A 15682-nucleotide genomic window follows, 5' to 3' on the forward strand; every position below is an offset into this window, starting at 1 on the left:
AAACATACGGTCAAATTTAGGTTAGCAACACGAATGCTGAGCGTTCACCGTCGTACTGTTAAGCAATATCCAAATGTCTCAATACAGCAGAAGGGCAGGAAAGCTATAAGAATACTTCAGAAACCTTTCACATCACATTCTAATTTTTTTTAAATTACAGTATAAGTAATGTCCATATTGTAATCTATAAATTCATTTCCAAATTAAAGCATTTCCTTAGCTTTTTTTATCAATCCAACTTTCTGAATGTGAATTTATATATATTTTTTAAGGACTTTCTACGCTTCTTCAAAGTACACCGCACTGTAACACACATCTCAGAACAGAGCGAGCAGAGTAAGCAGAGTGTCGCGGGTTCCACCCACCGGCGGAGGTGTAGGCGGGGATGTGGGTGACGTAGGGGTGGTGGTGGAAGCGCGGCGGGTTGTCGTTGACGTCGGACACCACCACGGACACGGTGGCGGAGCTGGACAGCCCCTGGGGCTCCCCCCCGTCCGTGGCCACCACCAGCAGCTGGTAGGTGGAGCGCGTCTCACGGTCCAGCAGCGAGCTGCTGATGATCTGACCCGTGGACGGGTTAATGGAGAACTGACCGTCACCGCCGCTCAGGCTGTAGCTGTGGGGGGAGAGGATGGGGGAGAGGGGGAGACGAGGGGGGAGAGGAGGGGGGAGAGAAGGAGAGCGAGAGTAGGGTGGAGGGGGGGAGAGAGGGAGTCAATGGGAGTGAGACACCGGATAATGGTAAAAGGTAAATGGACTGCTAATAAGGCGCCTTACAATAATGCCTCATTAATTTGTTCATTCACACACCGACGGCGGTGTCAGCCATGGAGGGCGATAGCCAGCTCGACGGGAGCAGTCAGGGTGAGGTGTCTCGCTCAGAGACACTTCGCCACCTCGGATCAAACAAGCGACCTTCCGGTTACCAGCTAATCCGCTCTACCTCCTGAGCCACATGCCGGGTAGGTGTGTTGGTAAGGAGTTTCAGTTTTGGTTTTGACAGAGAAGGATCAGTCTTCTGGCAAGTGGGATTGGGCCACTTGGTAATAGGTTATGTGTTTGATTTCCAATGTCCTCTTTATACTTCATTCAGTATACTTCAATCATTCTGTATTGCTTAAGGGTAGTTTGGTTACTCAATGTTCACATAGAGCTGATTTCAGGATATTATTGATGGCAGGCTTATCATGATGATCATTTCATTAAAATGTGATCATCAGGAACGAATCAATGTAACAATGTTTTGTCCTCACAGCTTAAGTAAAGATATTCAGAAGTGAAGTGAATGGAATATGTATTTCTGGGGTCTGCCTTTCACTTCCATCTGGCCTCATTTATACAGTTTTCTGGCGTGTCAATCGGACCTCAGATCTCAGAGCCTACTACTGTGTCAACAGCTTCGTTTTCAACCCGCACTAGCGTCCAACATCCTATGGAGGGCACTGTTTCAAGCTCAAAACAGACACCAGAGGGTCCAACAGAAAAGTAACTTAAAGAGGAGAACCCCAAAGGACACAAGCAATGTACAGAGAAATCATTAAATCAGTCCAGTTATTCCCTTTTTATAATCGGTCCGTTTTAATTTCCTGAGGCCGTGGTTCCGCGTGGTTCCTCAGACAGAGTGGGCCGCTGTGAGCTCACCAGCGAGACATCCCAGAATATTTTACGACTGGAGGGCCATACTTTTTCACTTTCGTGCGGGGATCGGGTTTCTCCCTGCCTGGCTCTCTCTGGTATCTGGAGGAGGTGGAGGAGGAGCCGGGGGCAGTGCTGGCTGCCCCGGGAACGGGTACCGCGTTCCCCAGCGTTCACAAAACCCCAGCCTTGCGTAAGAACCCTGCCTCTTGCCAGCGCGCAGAACCACGACAACAAACGACAGAACAATGCCTGCGTGCAACAAAGAAGGCATTTGGACGACAACAACAACGTCAACAACAACAACAACAGCGTCAGGGAGGAACCAAAGCAAAATTGGTTCTCAAACGCAGAGCAGACGCGGGTCGGGGGTTTAACGGGCTGTGAGAATGGGAACTCGTAAGCGAGGGTTAGTGGGGCTGGTCTCTGCTGGGGACGGGGCGGTCGGACCACACCGGACCCCCTGCTGGGGGCTCCTCACGCTGTCGCAGGCGGTTAAAGTCCTCATTACGGCCCCGGGACACATGGAGTCCCCCCCACCGAGACCCCAGTGGGGAGGGGGGAGGGGGGGCAGGGTCTGAGTCACCGCCCGGCCTGAGAGTGACCCGGCTCAGGGTCTCACACACACACACACACACACACACATACACACACACACACACACTTACACACACACACACAGACACACACGGCCACCAGCACACCCCTGGGGTGTGAAAAAGCTGTCGTACAGCTTGAGGATCACAGCCCAAAACAAAGACCTCGACCACTGTCAGGACCCAACACCTAGACCCCCCTGTACCCCCTACACACACACACACACACACACACACACACACACACACACACACACACACACACACACACACACACACACACACACACACACACACACACACACACACACACACACTCACACCAGTTTACATCTCTCTATATATGAACTCGATGGCTTGACCTGCCAGTCTGCTAACGGATGAGGCAAAGGTTCAACTCAGTGCTAGCCTACATTTTCATCTTCAATATATAGTCTCGATTCCAACTCCTGTCTCCCTCCTGTCTCTCTCTTTCACTCTCCTGTCCCTCTTCTCTCTCCTGTCTCACTTCCACTCCTGTCTCTCTTTCCTTTCCTTTCTCTCTTCCCTCTCTCTTCCTTATCATGTCTCTCCCCTGTCTCTCTTCCCTCCCCTGTCTCTCATCCCTCCCCTGTCTCTCTCCCCTCTCCTGTCTCTCTTCTGTTTCTCTCCCGTCTCCAGTCTCTCTCCTCTCTCTCTTCCCTCTCCTGTCTCTCTACTGTCTCTCGGAGCACACATGTCCGAGAGGTCCCAGAGGTCCCAGAGGTCACGGAGGTCCTAGAGGTCACGGCGGTCCCCTACCTGATGACCCCGTTGAGGCCCACGTCGGCATCGGTACTGCTGACCAGCAGGAGGTCACTGCCGGTGGGGGCGTCCTCGGGGATGGAGGTGTGGAAGGAGGAGCTGGAGAAGAGCGGGACGTTGTCGTTCTCGTCCTCCACCAGCACCGTCACCGTGGCCGTCCCACTGAGGGGAGGGGAGCCTGGGGGGGAGGAGGAAAGGAGGAGGGCTGTTAGAGGAGGAGGAGAGGAGGAGAACCGTTAGAGGAGAAGAGGAGGAGGAGGAGGAGGAGGAGGAGGAGGAGGAGGAGGAGGAGGAGGAGAACCGTTAGAGGAGGAGGAGGAGGAGGAGGAGGAGGAGGAGGAGGAGAACCGTTAGAGGAGGAGGAGGAGGAGGAGGAGGAGGAGGAGGAGGAGAACCGTTAGAGGAGGAGGAGGAGGAGGAGGAGGAGGAGGAGGAGGAGGAGAACCGTTAGAGGAGGAGGAGGAGGAGGAGAACCGTTAGAGGAGGAGGAGGAGGAGGAGGAGGAGGAGGAGGAGGAGGAGGAGGAGGAGGAGAACCGTTAGAGGAGGAGGAGGAGGAGGAGGAGGAGGAGGAGGAGGAGGAGGAGGAGGAGAACCGTTAGAGGAGGAGGAGAGGAGGAGGGCCATTAGAGGAGGAGGAGGAGAGGAGGAGGGCCGTTAGAGGAGGAGGAGGAGAGGAGGAGGAGAGGAGGGCCATTAGAGAGCTGGGAGTTTTGGAGGAGTAGTAGTGGAGGTGAGAAGGTGGTGTGAAGGAGTTGTGTGGGAGGTGCAGAGATGTGTGTGATGCTTTTCCAGCTGTTGGAAGCAGAGCTCCTCAACGTCTCCTCTGGTTCCCTCCACATACTTCATGGCAGAGCTTTACCTAAGACATTCTCATAAAAATGAAAGAAAATACTCTGCTCAGCGAGATGGATATTAAAAAGGCTGTTATGATTGCCTTTTTAGGACACATTGTGACACATCGTGACTGTCGGCGAGAGACACGGAGAAGTTTATTCATATTTCAGCGAAAAGCTCCCCCACCGCAGAGTTCCTGCTGCACTTCATTCAGACAAGACCCTCTGGGTTCTGGCTTTGTGTTTCCACGCGGCCCCCCGGCAAATCAGAGCGACTCCCCCCCCCCCCCCCCTCCAGACCCAACTTCCGCGTACGGACGACCTTCCCGGGTCGACCTTGCCCGCAGGTTTCATCTCCTGCCGCGGGTTCTATTCTCGGAGTTATCCGCTGGCATCAGAGTGCCGAAGAAATGCTATTGACAGCGGGAATCTAACCATTCTCCCCTCTCATCTCCCCTCCCTCCCACTCTCTCCCCTGCCGGAGTGACGAAACGTGGCCCCGCCGCCCCGGGGGAGCAGACTCAATCAATGCCAGATGAAAACTGAACCGCACAAAAATGTGGAGAAGAAGAAGAAGTAGAAGAAAAGCTTGAGAAAAGCGCCCGGCGTTCCCGCCGCTCCGTAATCCTTCCCTACAAGGCAGGGCCCTCCATCTTATCCTAACATTAGTGCAGCCGCGCAGCAGGACGCCACAACACGGGCCGGGGGCTGCCCCCCGGACTCACTTCAGGACCGCCGTGCTTACAGTGAGGTCAGGAGAGCAGTAATGAAACACGGCCTGTGGATCGTGGACACGGCGGTACGCGGGCTGACGGCTGACACTGGCGGCGGTGCTGGAGTAGCGCTGTTGTGCTTTAGCAGCGGTGGTGTTGCGGTGGTGCTGTCTAACGCTGTGTAGCGGTGTTGTAGCGGTGGTGTAGCGCTGTAGTGCTTTAGCAGTGACGTAGTAGCGGTGTAGCACTGTGTAGCACTTTAGCAGCAGTGGTGTAGCGCTGTAGGTCTTTAGCAACGGTGTAGTAGCGGTGCAGCGCTGTAGCGCTTTAGCAGCAGTGTGCGCTCAGCTGTGGAGGACGTATAATGGCTGGCACTGCGTTCCGCGGGGGCAGGGGATTAATACCCAGCATTGGAGGGTCGCCACTTATCATCTCTCTTGATGTGGAGCCATGCATAATCACAGCATAAAGGACCCACCGAACCCTCCCAGGACCGGGGGCCGGGGCGGGGGGGGGGATTAGCAGGGGTGGGCGGTGGACACGTTAAGACGTTCATTAGTCACTTGAAATAAGGGGGAATATGCGTGGATAAATAAGGCAGGGTGTGAAAGTGTCAAACGCTTCAGTGTTCAGTCATAACCGTTAGAGAGTGTTCAACTACAGACATTGAGCTGCTGAAGGGCTCTTGGGCATTTCTTCCAGGTACTTTTTTCATTATATAGGAAACACTGTATTAGCCTTGTTGTACACCTAGTGATTGTTAGTGCTTGGCACTTGGTTCTATGATCATCCTTATTGTACCGACAGAGGTATATTGTTGTTTCTCTTTCTTCTGACAAATGTACCTATTGTAAGTCGCTTTGGAGAAAAGTGTCTGCTAAACGCCTTAAATGTAAATGTAAATGTAATGCGTTTCTGGAACATCCCAACCGTTTCCAAAACACCCCGGCCCCCCACGTCCAAGCCTTCCAGACACTCCTCCATTTTAAAACCGATTTAAACGAATCATCTCTCGTACATCGCTGCCGCTCATGTCTCCAGGTGTTGGCAAGAGGAAGTGTGCGAGCTTGAAGAGCAACACCGTATGGATAAACAGCCCCCAGCTCAAAGCAGGGTAACAACCAACACAAACACAGAAGGGCGTAAACAAGATCCCTCCCAGGGAATCCACCGGCTGCAGGATCTCACTAATCAGTTCAGTGAGTCATCACCGCATCGTAGGTCCTGCCCTGTGCGGTGTTTACCGCCGCGTGTAGACACCGCTCCATCTAGACCCAGTTACCGTACACACTGACACAAGCTCAAATATTTACCGTCAGGCCGAATCTGTTATTGCGGCAAAGTGCTTGGAAATGTGTGCTTAAGTGTAAGAGGCTGAACGCTGTGATGAAAATACAATTGATAAATAGTCGAACCCGTGTGGGGGGACAGTCCGAGCGGCCGTGCATGAGTAGGTGTTTACGTTTGTGTTCGGTTTGAGGCCGCGTTATGGGATGCTGTTGTCACAGTAACGGGCCGGGACAGCCCCCCCAGGTCGGAGGCGTTAACTCTTAAAGGGCCGCCGCCTTGTCAATTCACACTTAATCCAGCCACACCTCACGCGTGTCCCCGCTCGCGTCCCATTGGACGAGGGAATCGGGGGGGGGGGGGTTAGGCGTTTGAGTGAGTCACCGTGCGGCCGCGTTGTCACGGCAACAGATTAAAGGGCCTCACCCCTTGGCTGCCCTCGCCCGGCCCTGATCCTCTTAATGGGAGAGTCCCCGTGTCTGGTCGGCCGAGGCACACCCCCCCCCCTTCTAGACAACCCCCCCCCACACCTCCCCCAGACACACTCTTCACACACACCTTAATCTCAGACTCAGACGTTGACCAGGACTGCTGCTAAGAGGCTCTGGGTGAAATCAAGTCAAGTGGCTCGCTGTCGGTCAAGTGAAGCTGGCTGAACCGCGTGTTTGTGTTTAAATATCAGGCGACTAACTGCCGAATCTGACCTCCAGCTTCCCCTGTTTGTCGGAGGAACCAGTGCTCGCTGTTTCAATATCATTGTTCTACCACCAACACAGGAAGCGGGCCCTGCAACCTGTGTGTGTGCACGTGGGTGTCTGTGTTTGTGTGTGTGTGTGCGCGCATCTGTGTGTACGTGTGTGTGCGTGAATAGGAATGCATGCGTGTAAACACATACTGCCCTCCTTCCAGGCATTTTTCAACTTTTCGCCCCGGGATGTGATGTCACGTCCTGTTTTCCGCCCAAGTAGACATTCCCTGCCACCCTTTTTTCTGCTGTGCTGTTGTGCACTTATGTGACCTTTGACCTGTACAGCCGACCTCCTCCCTAACCCTTACCCTAACCCTAACCCTATCACCAAATGCACCAGAAATGGTCTCACCCCACTCCCCTCACCCCCATCCCTAAATCCAACGCAAGTGCAACTGAAGGTCACCTCCCCCTCCCCCCCCTCTCTCAATACTCACAGCCAAAACTACCTTTAAAACGACCCCCCTCCTCTCTCCCCTCCCCCCCCAGGTGCCGGGCCCCTGGGCGCTGACAGCCGTTGGTTTAAACCGGGCATGTCTCAGATGTTTGTGGGCGTATCGGTTTCCCCGGCATCATGCCTCTTCTTAGCCCCGGGCGGATTGCTGGTGTCACATGACCTCGGGCAGCTGCGCCGCCGGGACCCCCCCCCACCCAACCTCCGACCCCCCCCACCCCCCCACCCACCTCGCCCGGCGTGTAAATACCTCCGTTGTCTCCGGTTACCCCCCAGCGCCCGACCGATATAGCCGTCAGGAGCGCTGTCCCTGGCGGCGGCCGTGCAGATGTATGTAAATGGCAGTTGTCTGCGCCGGGTTCCAGACGGTGTGCGACATTCCCCGGATCGAGTCGTCGCTCCGCAGTGAATAAAGACGTGCCCGGAGCGGCATGCCCGTCTGGCCCCGGGCCTGATCCCGGGATTGCTCATTAAGTGACCGAGGAGGAGAGCCGGGGGCTTGGCACGAGGACCGGGTGATGACTCAACCCCTGAGGAACGCTCCGGGGATCGGGCCGGCTGGGGTGGTCAGAGGGGTGGTGGGGTAGAGGGGAGGAAATGGAAGGGACGGTGTGGCGCGGTGGTGCAAGGGGTGGGTGCTGTGGAAGGGTGGTGTTAGGGATGGGTGGAGTGGAGGAGTTGTGGTGTGGATGGTGCTAGGTTGGTGTTGTGGGTCCACTCAGAGGCGTGGTGTCCAGGAGCCGGTCTGGAGGGGTGGGCGGTGTAGGAAGAGGGTGTCTGAGGGCTGGAGGAAGTCCGCTCCACAGCTATTTCAGCTGCCTAACAGCTCATGCAATGCCTCTTGGGAAAGAGAGTACTCTTTCCACTGGCACATCACCTAGCCGGCTCGTTGTTAGACCCTCTGTCTGTCTATCTGTCTGTCTGTATGCGTTTGGCCGTGGGTGTAGGAGCGATCGCAGCGAACAAAGATGCATGGGCCCGCATGTTGTGATCACCTGGCTCTGCTTTCTCCTGCAGTAACGTGGGGATGCAGCGAGCGGTCCTAATGTGAACCGTCTCCAGGAGAGAGAGAGAGAGGTCACCACATGCTTTAGCGTAAACGGCTAAATAAATAAAAGACATCACTGAACGGCACCCAAAGCCAAATTCCTCCATTTCATATACTCTGGTGAACATTCAGAGGGGAAAATACTCTGGAGAGACAACTTAACTTCCAAAGGAGGGGAGGCAGCGTTTTATAATGTTTGGCATTCTTGGTAATGCTGTTACTGAAAGTCGACATGATGCAGCCCTGATTTTCAGCCGGCGAGTTGGCCAGGAAAGATAAGGCGAGAGAGGGATTACGTCACCCCCTTACCCCCCTATATGCACCTCTACCCCCCTAAGCACGGTCGGCGGCAGCCATTACCATAATCTCATTCCCGGAGGTCAACCCTCGGCCTCCGAGCAAAACAAACCAGCGTGACCCGACGCTGTTGGCGCTGAGCCTGCTCTCATAGCATAGGTATTCACCCAGTCTTGGAGTTATCAGCATCATGGTCTCAACGTCCATTAGAAACCCCTGTGTGTAGTACATGAGCCTGCTCTATGTTACATACTCTAGTTTGGACACCAGTAGCCTTGTGATTGACTGGCAGCGGGACGCGACGTGAGTGGATTCTAATCCCGGTTCATCTCAGAGTTTGTGAGTTTGTACATGAGGATGTTTCGGAGTCTGGAGGGGTTGGTTAAGAGACACTGGGCCATGGAGGTCAGAGGCTGGGGTGCATGGGTTTAGGTCTAAAGTAATGAGGGTTTGGAATTAGAGGATGGGGTGTGGGTGTATACGGTTGGGTATGTAGGTACGAGGTTGGGTCTGGGGGTACGTGGGGTTGGGTGGAGATGTACGAGGTAGGGTGGGGGTTTCCCTCAGATGCTTTCAAGCCCTGGAGAGAACTGTCGGGGTGGGGTCCTTCGTGCAGACCTCTGTGGCGGTGTGGATATGATAGCACACAGGCTAAGCCCTGGCTTAGTATTCCTGATCATTTAGACCCCGGGGTAGTGGAGCGTTCCCGTCCTCCGAGGGTCCCGATTCAGAGCCCTGGTATTCGGCTAAGTGTTCTGATCCTATGAGTTACATGACAATACCGCCAGGGGATTATAACCCGAAACCCTATGATGTCACCAGCCCTACTTTCACGCCCGGGGTCCTGATATCCTCATGGAGCTCGGACAGCACCAGAACCACTGGGGCTCGCTTCTCAGCCGAAACGACAAGGGCGCCTTCGTAGGGTCCATCCAGAGACACAACCAGCGCAGCGCATTCCAATCGGGTTTGTAAAACAAACACTACATTTCGGTCAGCGAACACCAAAACACGGCCATCTGTTATGTATTTCAGGATAATCCATTAAAACCTAAAGTGGCCCTAATAAAGACACTGGGTTTTAGTCTGATGATGTGTTGTAATGTCCCCGGCCCTGTGGTGATGTTGGGAGGGTGAGCGGTGGGGGGTGTTTACAGTACGCGTTGCAGAACCACGAACCCGGGGGATCCCACAGGGAACCATGGCTCTGCAGGCCTGGCTGTTTGACTCACGGCCTAAAGTTACCAGCATCGTCCCCAGTGTGGGCAGCCTGTGTGCTCAGGCGCTATTGGGCAAGATGGCTGACTTTTATCGTCATTAAATTGACGCTTTGGATAAAAGTGACTTCTAAAGAGTAAACAGTAGCAACAATAGGAAGGTACCTTGTTCGATCCCCAACATCAGCAGAACACCCCTAGCAAGATGACCTCACCCCTACCTCGATGACCTCCCTTTGGGTAAAAGCGTCTGCCAAACAGTAAACAGTTACCCATAATACTACCCATTTCCCTGCGGCTGACCTCAGCAGACCATCTGTCCCCCCGACTCTGCACCAGATCCACAGACAGTTTCCCCTCCAAGCCTTCAATAGCCACTGCCCAGGCCTGGGCTAGCGTCACCATATGGCGCCCGCTAAGAACCTTATTAGTGTACATTACGGGCGGACAAATCACATTAACCCCAACAAGGTGCCAGGGACATACTCCCTGCACAGTAGGGGTGCTGGGGTGGGGTGTAAATACACGTGCTAATTCTAATTAACATATCTGTTGCTGAACACCAGATGCTAGCAGGGTGTGAAGCTCTACTGAGGGGGTGCAGGAAGGGTGACCAATCGACAGGGAGGACCACCAGCCCTCCGGCCCCCACTGGAGGAGGAGCCGAGGGCTGAGCCCCAAAGATCCTAAGATTCTGAGTCTCTGCTGGCACAAGAGATAATCCCTTCCTCCAATATTATTGGCCGGTGATTCGTAACGGGGGGCGACGGTCCGTCTCGGGGAACGCCGCCGCGGCAGGAGACAATATCGGAACGTACAAATAGTGTCGGGGTTCATTAAACTGGGATGTGTGGGACAGCTTGACTGGGAAGAGAGACCGATGAATGTGTGAAGTGCGGAGACAGGCCCTCTGAAGCCCGCAGCTTAAAGCTAAACAGTTAATTACGCTTTATGGACTTCGGCAAGGCTGTCCCGCGCGGGGCGACGTACATAAAACACTCTATTAATCGGAGGAGACAGGGGTGGCAGGACAGGAGGGCTGGGTTCGCCATCGGAGGCAAAATTGACATTTTTCCCTCTCTCGGACCGTGTTGCTTTGCAACAAAGCTGCTTTTAATGCGACCCCGTCCGCCGGCTGAAAGGCGTTGGAGGGGCCCGGGTTCGCGGCATCCGCGGCCCTCATGGCGGAGTTGGCCAAACACAACAGAGTAAACAGCGCTTTTCTCACACTTAACGACCGCGAGAGTGAACAGAATCAATCAGCCCAACACCCCCCCGGGCCTCTGCCCAGTCACAGGAAGAGAATTCTCCCCCCTATAATACAGCGATCTCGGAGGCCTTCTCTGCATCGTGGGCCTGAAACATTAAACAGCTCTCTGGGTATTTATGAGTTGTGTCTCAATGCTTTTGCATAATTTCTTCCCCATCTGCTGCGCATATAGTTTGCTGCTTTGTAGAAATGTTTTCACAGACACGAGACAGAAAGTCATTTTCTTCTCCCCCTGCTCTGGTTTTTATTGCAGCTTTCATGCACGTTCATTTTGTTGTGGCGATAGTTTTGAATTATCGGTCAGGCTCGGTGTGGTTTGGCGAATGTTTAATTAATGTTTCCCATTGTACGCAGCAAATCATAAATAATACTACGATGAGAAAGAAAAGACGTTCTCATAACACGGCTCTATAATGTTCATACTCGCGCCGCACGGTTCTGCTTTTATGCCGCGGTGGAGATCGCAAACGCAAAACGTTGTGCTTATTCAGCTGCTCGTTCGTTCGGTCGCCCCGGAGAAGTCGCTCGGCCGAGCTGACGTTGACGAGCAGCTCCTTCTGATTAAACAGACTTTTCGGATTACCCCGATTTTGCGGGATGGCGATTTGTTTACTGGGGGAAAAAACAATGAGAATAATGGAGTTTAACAACACATGGAGCTCTGCTGAGGTTGCTGGTTCCACGCCGGCCAAGCGCGCCCTGCTGCACATTACAGCTGTTTACACAAACATTCACTCCAGCACTTGTTAAAAGAGTTTACCAGAAAGTGAAATAGAGGAAAAAAGCTGGATTGGGGGAAAAAAAACGAGCATGACCACATGCGTACCACGTTCACGGTTTAATCGTCAATCTCACATTTTCTTTTTCTCGAAGTTCATCTGAGGAACCTGGTGTTTGATTTGGCAGGGCCCCGTGTTGCCACTAGACCGGGATCTGGCCGCTCGCTGGAGCCCCGGACCGGCTGGAAGATTTATGAAGCGAGGACTGAGACCTTTGTTTTTATTTAGTTTTTTACACTGCTTATCAGACGCCTTCAGCCGGTTTACTGGCTTTCTGTTCGCCCGGTCCCACAGAGATACACCCCTCATGTGTTCATACCTTATGTACGCACAACATGTATTCACACCATATGTATTCACAGCCCCTGTGGTCATGCTTCCTCTTTCTCCGCTCGGGGTGGGATTAGGGTTTCCTCTTAATTGCCTCGCGGACATAAAGACACATAGGATCTTGGCGCGATAACGCACATACGTGTTTGGCACATGTTGGCGTGTCTGGCAGATCCTCAATGAGTCAGGGCAAGACAGGCTAAAAATAAAAGAGAGAAGTCCGGAAACACAGCGGCATTTAAAGAAGTACAACACAAGAGCCGCTGAAAGCCCCGAGAGAAAGAAACAGCGAGAGAAAGAGGGGGAAGTTAGAAAGAACTCCTGTCTTTGAACGAGGGATGGCCATTAAAATTCTTTATCTGCTAAGCGGTCTTTTAGCGCTGTGCGTCTAGAGTGATGGGGAACAGCAGCCAAAAGGCTGTGTATAAACAGCGTGGTCCTATAGAGAGATACTCTCTATCTGTAGCCAGTAAGCCAGGGATTTACTGCTCCCGCAATTAAAGAAACGCCACCAAACGTCCTGCATGTCAATGTGCTATGTGCCCGCACACACGCACGTGCACATGCACACGCAAAGAATCACAGATAAATCTGCATCATACACACATTTACAGATTCAAACACACTCACACACACACACACACACACACACACATACACACACACACACACACACACACACACACACACACACACACACACACACACACACACACACACACACACACACACACACACACACACACACGTAGCATATTAAAAAGCATACTCTTTTGGACCAACATGTGGATATTTTACAAGCACGCACACGCGCCTTTAAATCGTTATCATTCTATCACCATGCTCTAAGAACTATGATAATATCATTGGATGCTTTCCTGTAACGTACCCATAATTCTCCCCTTTTCGCTTCTCTAAATTCACCTTATAAAACCTCACCACGCCTCTCTCTGCCACCAAACACCCTGAGCACCGATATCTTCATCAGATAAAAAAAGTTCTCAAAAAGTACTAAAAATAAGAACTCAAGACGAGCCGGAGATGAGAGCAGAGAGTTCGAGCCGAACCGTGTGACTCAAGGAGTCAATCTTCCATGTGACTCAGAAGTCATGAAACATCTCCCTCCGAAACGGGCACCAGCGTCAGACCCCCGAAGCCACCGTCCGTCAGACACACAGAGCACCTGCTCTTCCTGAGTCCTCCTGGCCCATGGGAGTACAGAGCCCCCCCCCCCCCCCCCCCTGGCCAACACACAGGCCTCCTGGCCTTCTGCACATCTGATTGGGGGGGGGCAGAGGTTCTCGGTTGCTAGGCAGCGAACGACTGATTCACAGTTGATCCCAGATGTTTCCCCCTTTCCAGTAAGTGTAGCGGTTATCGCTTTCGCTCCCTCGCTCTCTCTCTGTATCCCCTGCCCTCTCTCCTTCACTCTTCCCCTCATGCTTTCTGTCTGGCTCGCTCTCCCTCCCTCCCTCCCTCTCGCTGTCTCTCTGTCTCTTACTCCCTTTATCTCTGTCTCCTCGTTCTATGTCCCCCCTTTCAATCTCCCCGACTCCCTGCCTGTCTCCCTCACGCTCTATCTCTCTTAACTCCTTGCTCCTTGTCTCAGAAACGTTGCCAGTTACTTGTTCTTTCCCCTCCTCTCACGTTCTATCCCTCCATCTCTCTTAACTCCTCTCTCTATCTCTCAGAAAGGCAGCCAGTAACTTTCCACTGGGTCTCGGAGTAACAGAAGTAGCCTGGGTCTGATCTCCCTGCTCGCCAGAGTCCTAGTAAAACACCTTCACCACGCTGGCCCAAGCTCACATTTTCTAATAATTACAAAAGTGAGCCAGAACTCTTCTGTTTTCTTGCCCTCCTGTGCCAGAAACCATTAGCAGAACTATTTCATGACAGAATTCACTCACCGCGGGCCGGCTCAGCCTGAAAGCTCGACGCACGCTCCGACCAATGAGTTTACGTTCGTCAGAGAGCCTGAACGTCTCCCAAGGGAACGCCAGCTCCCAGAGTAAAGCCGCACACACAAAAAAAACGAATCATTCCTGAATTATTCTACAATTTTTCATGGAATAGGAAAAAGAGAGGTTTACATCTGTCGCACATCTGAGCACATCTGTCGGATCATAAGTCACGTAGCACTCAGTGTGTGTAAGCGCAGAATTAGCCCTCATACGGATGCTAAACATGCTAAAGCGCTTACAGGGCCTGCAGTCATGGGTCCGCATTAGCTCCCGTGCAGATGCTGAAGTGCTTATGGAGAAGGCGCTCACATGACGCTGGCATGTGCTTCACATGTGTGGACCAACGGTACACTATAAAATCAAATTAGGCCATTATCCACAGTGACTCCAGAACACGGTGTGACTTGATTAAAACTTAAGAAAGTTAATTAAATTATGCAATTCTCATGTTTCCTTTATTTTTACCTTTTTGAATCACACAGAGGGTCGGTGCTTTCAATGTGTTGAGAACATCGGCTGCCGCTTTTAATGTGATAACAATACTTACATGGGCTTTTATTGGTTTAGGAAGGCTGCCATGCGCTTTTACTGTGTTAACAAAGCTGACATGTGCTTCTATTGTGTTAAGAAGACATGCATGTGTTACCAAGACAGAGTTGCGCTTTTGAATGTTTGGAGAAGCTACAGTTGCGCTTTTATTGTGTTAAGCGCGGGGGCCTGCTGTGGACCAGAGGAGTCTAGGTGGGGTGAGGGAAAATTGTACAACCCCATGGTCCGGGCCTGGAGATGCCCCCCCCCCCCCCCGGCCCGGCTGACCGCCGTGGGAGAGAGCAGCAGGGTAATTACGACCTGATGTTTATGAGGTTTATGAGGGATGTTGATATTCCCCGCTGCGGCCCGCGTCCCGGTGACTCCGCGCTGGAACACGCTGTCAACATGTCGCAGGATTGTTATTTCTTGCCCGGGCGAGCCTCTAAATACGAGTTCCCAGCGGACGACCCGCAAAGATCCAGAATCATAATTAGCATGTCGGCGTATCGCCTCGGCCTACGCCGAGTGACGTAGATCTGAGCCAGTTTATGAAAACAGTTTTGAAAGCGACACACGCATTAAAGCCATCCATCACCGTCCCCGTTTAATTACTCGTGATAGTCTGATTACCAGAACGCCGGCCCGCAGACAAATTCACTTTATTTTCAGCCAACGGAGAACCTCATGGGCCCAGACCATATATGGTTAACCATGGAATGGAGCCCATGAAGGATACAATCTACATGTGGACAGGCACAGTGGCTAACGGCATCACAGCCCCGTCTGAAACACAAACAACGGCCACTGTTGGACGTCAACCTCACAACGTCACGTTTCTCACTGCGTCCTCTGTGTGTGTGTGTGTGTGTGTGTGTGTGTGTGTGTGTGTGTGTGTGTGTGTGTGTGTGTGTGTGTGTGTGTGTGTGTGTGTGTGTGTGTGTGTGTGTGTGTGTGTGTGTGTGTGTGTGTGTGTAACAATGTGTGTAACAGTGTGTGTGTGTTTGTGTGTGTGCGTAACAGTATGTGTGTGGGTAAAAGTGTGTGTGTGTGTGTGTGTTTGTGTGTAACAGTGTGCATGTGTGTCTGGGTGTGTTTGTGTCTGTGTGTGTGCGTGCACATGTCTGCGCAAGTGTGTGCGTGCGTTTGCGTGTATGTATGCTCAGTCCAAAATACCCGGCATGGCGGAGAGTGTCACATG

General features: G+C 52.6%; 1 protein-coding gene across 1 annotated transcript in view; it reads right to left on the reverse strand.

The window, feature by feature from the left end:
- Positions 1-15682, reverse strand: part of fat4 (FAT atypical cadherin 4) — a 98223-nt gene that overhangs the window by 18277 nt on the left and 64264 nt on the right. The window contains exons 7-8 of the mRNA XM_056600006.1: positions 3012-3192; positions 366-616 (exon numbers count right to left, since the gene is read on the reverse strand). Of these exons, the coding sequence (XP_056455981.1) occupies positions 366-616; positions 3012-3192 (432 nt within the window). The remainder of the gene's footprint in view (positions 1-365; positions 617-3011; positions 3193-15682) is intronic.

Source organism: Gadus chalcogrammus, chromosome 10 (genome assembly GCF_026213295.1).
Source record: "Gadus chalcogrammus isolate NIFS_2021 chromosome 10, NIFS_Gcha_1.0, whole genome shotgun sequence".
In the NCBI taxonomy this organism is placed as follows: domain Eukaryota; kingdom Metazoa; phylum Chordata; class Actinopteri; order Gadiformes; family Gadidae; genus Gadus; species Gadus chalcogrammus.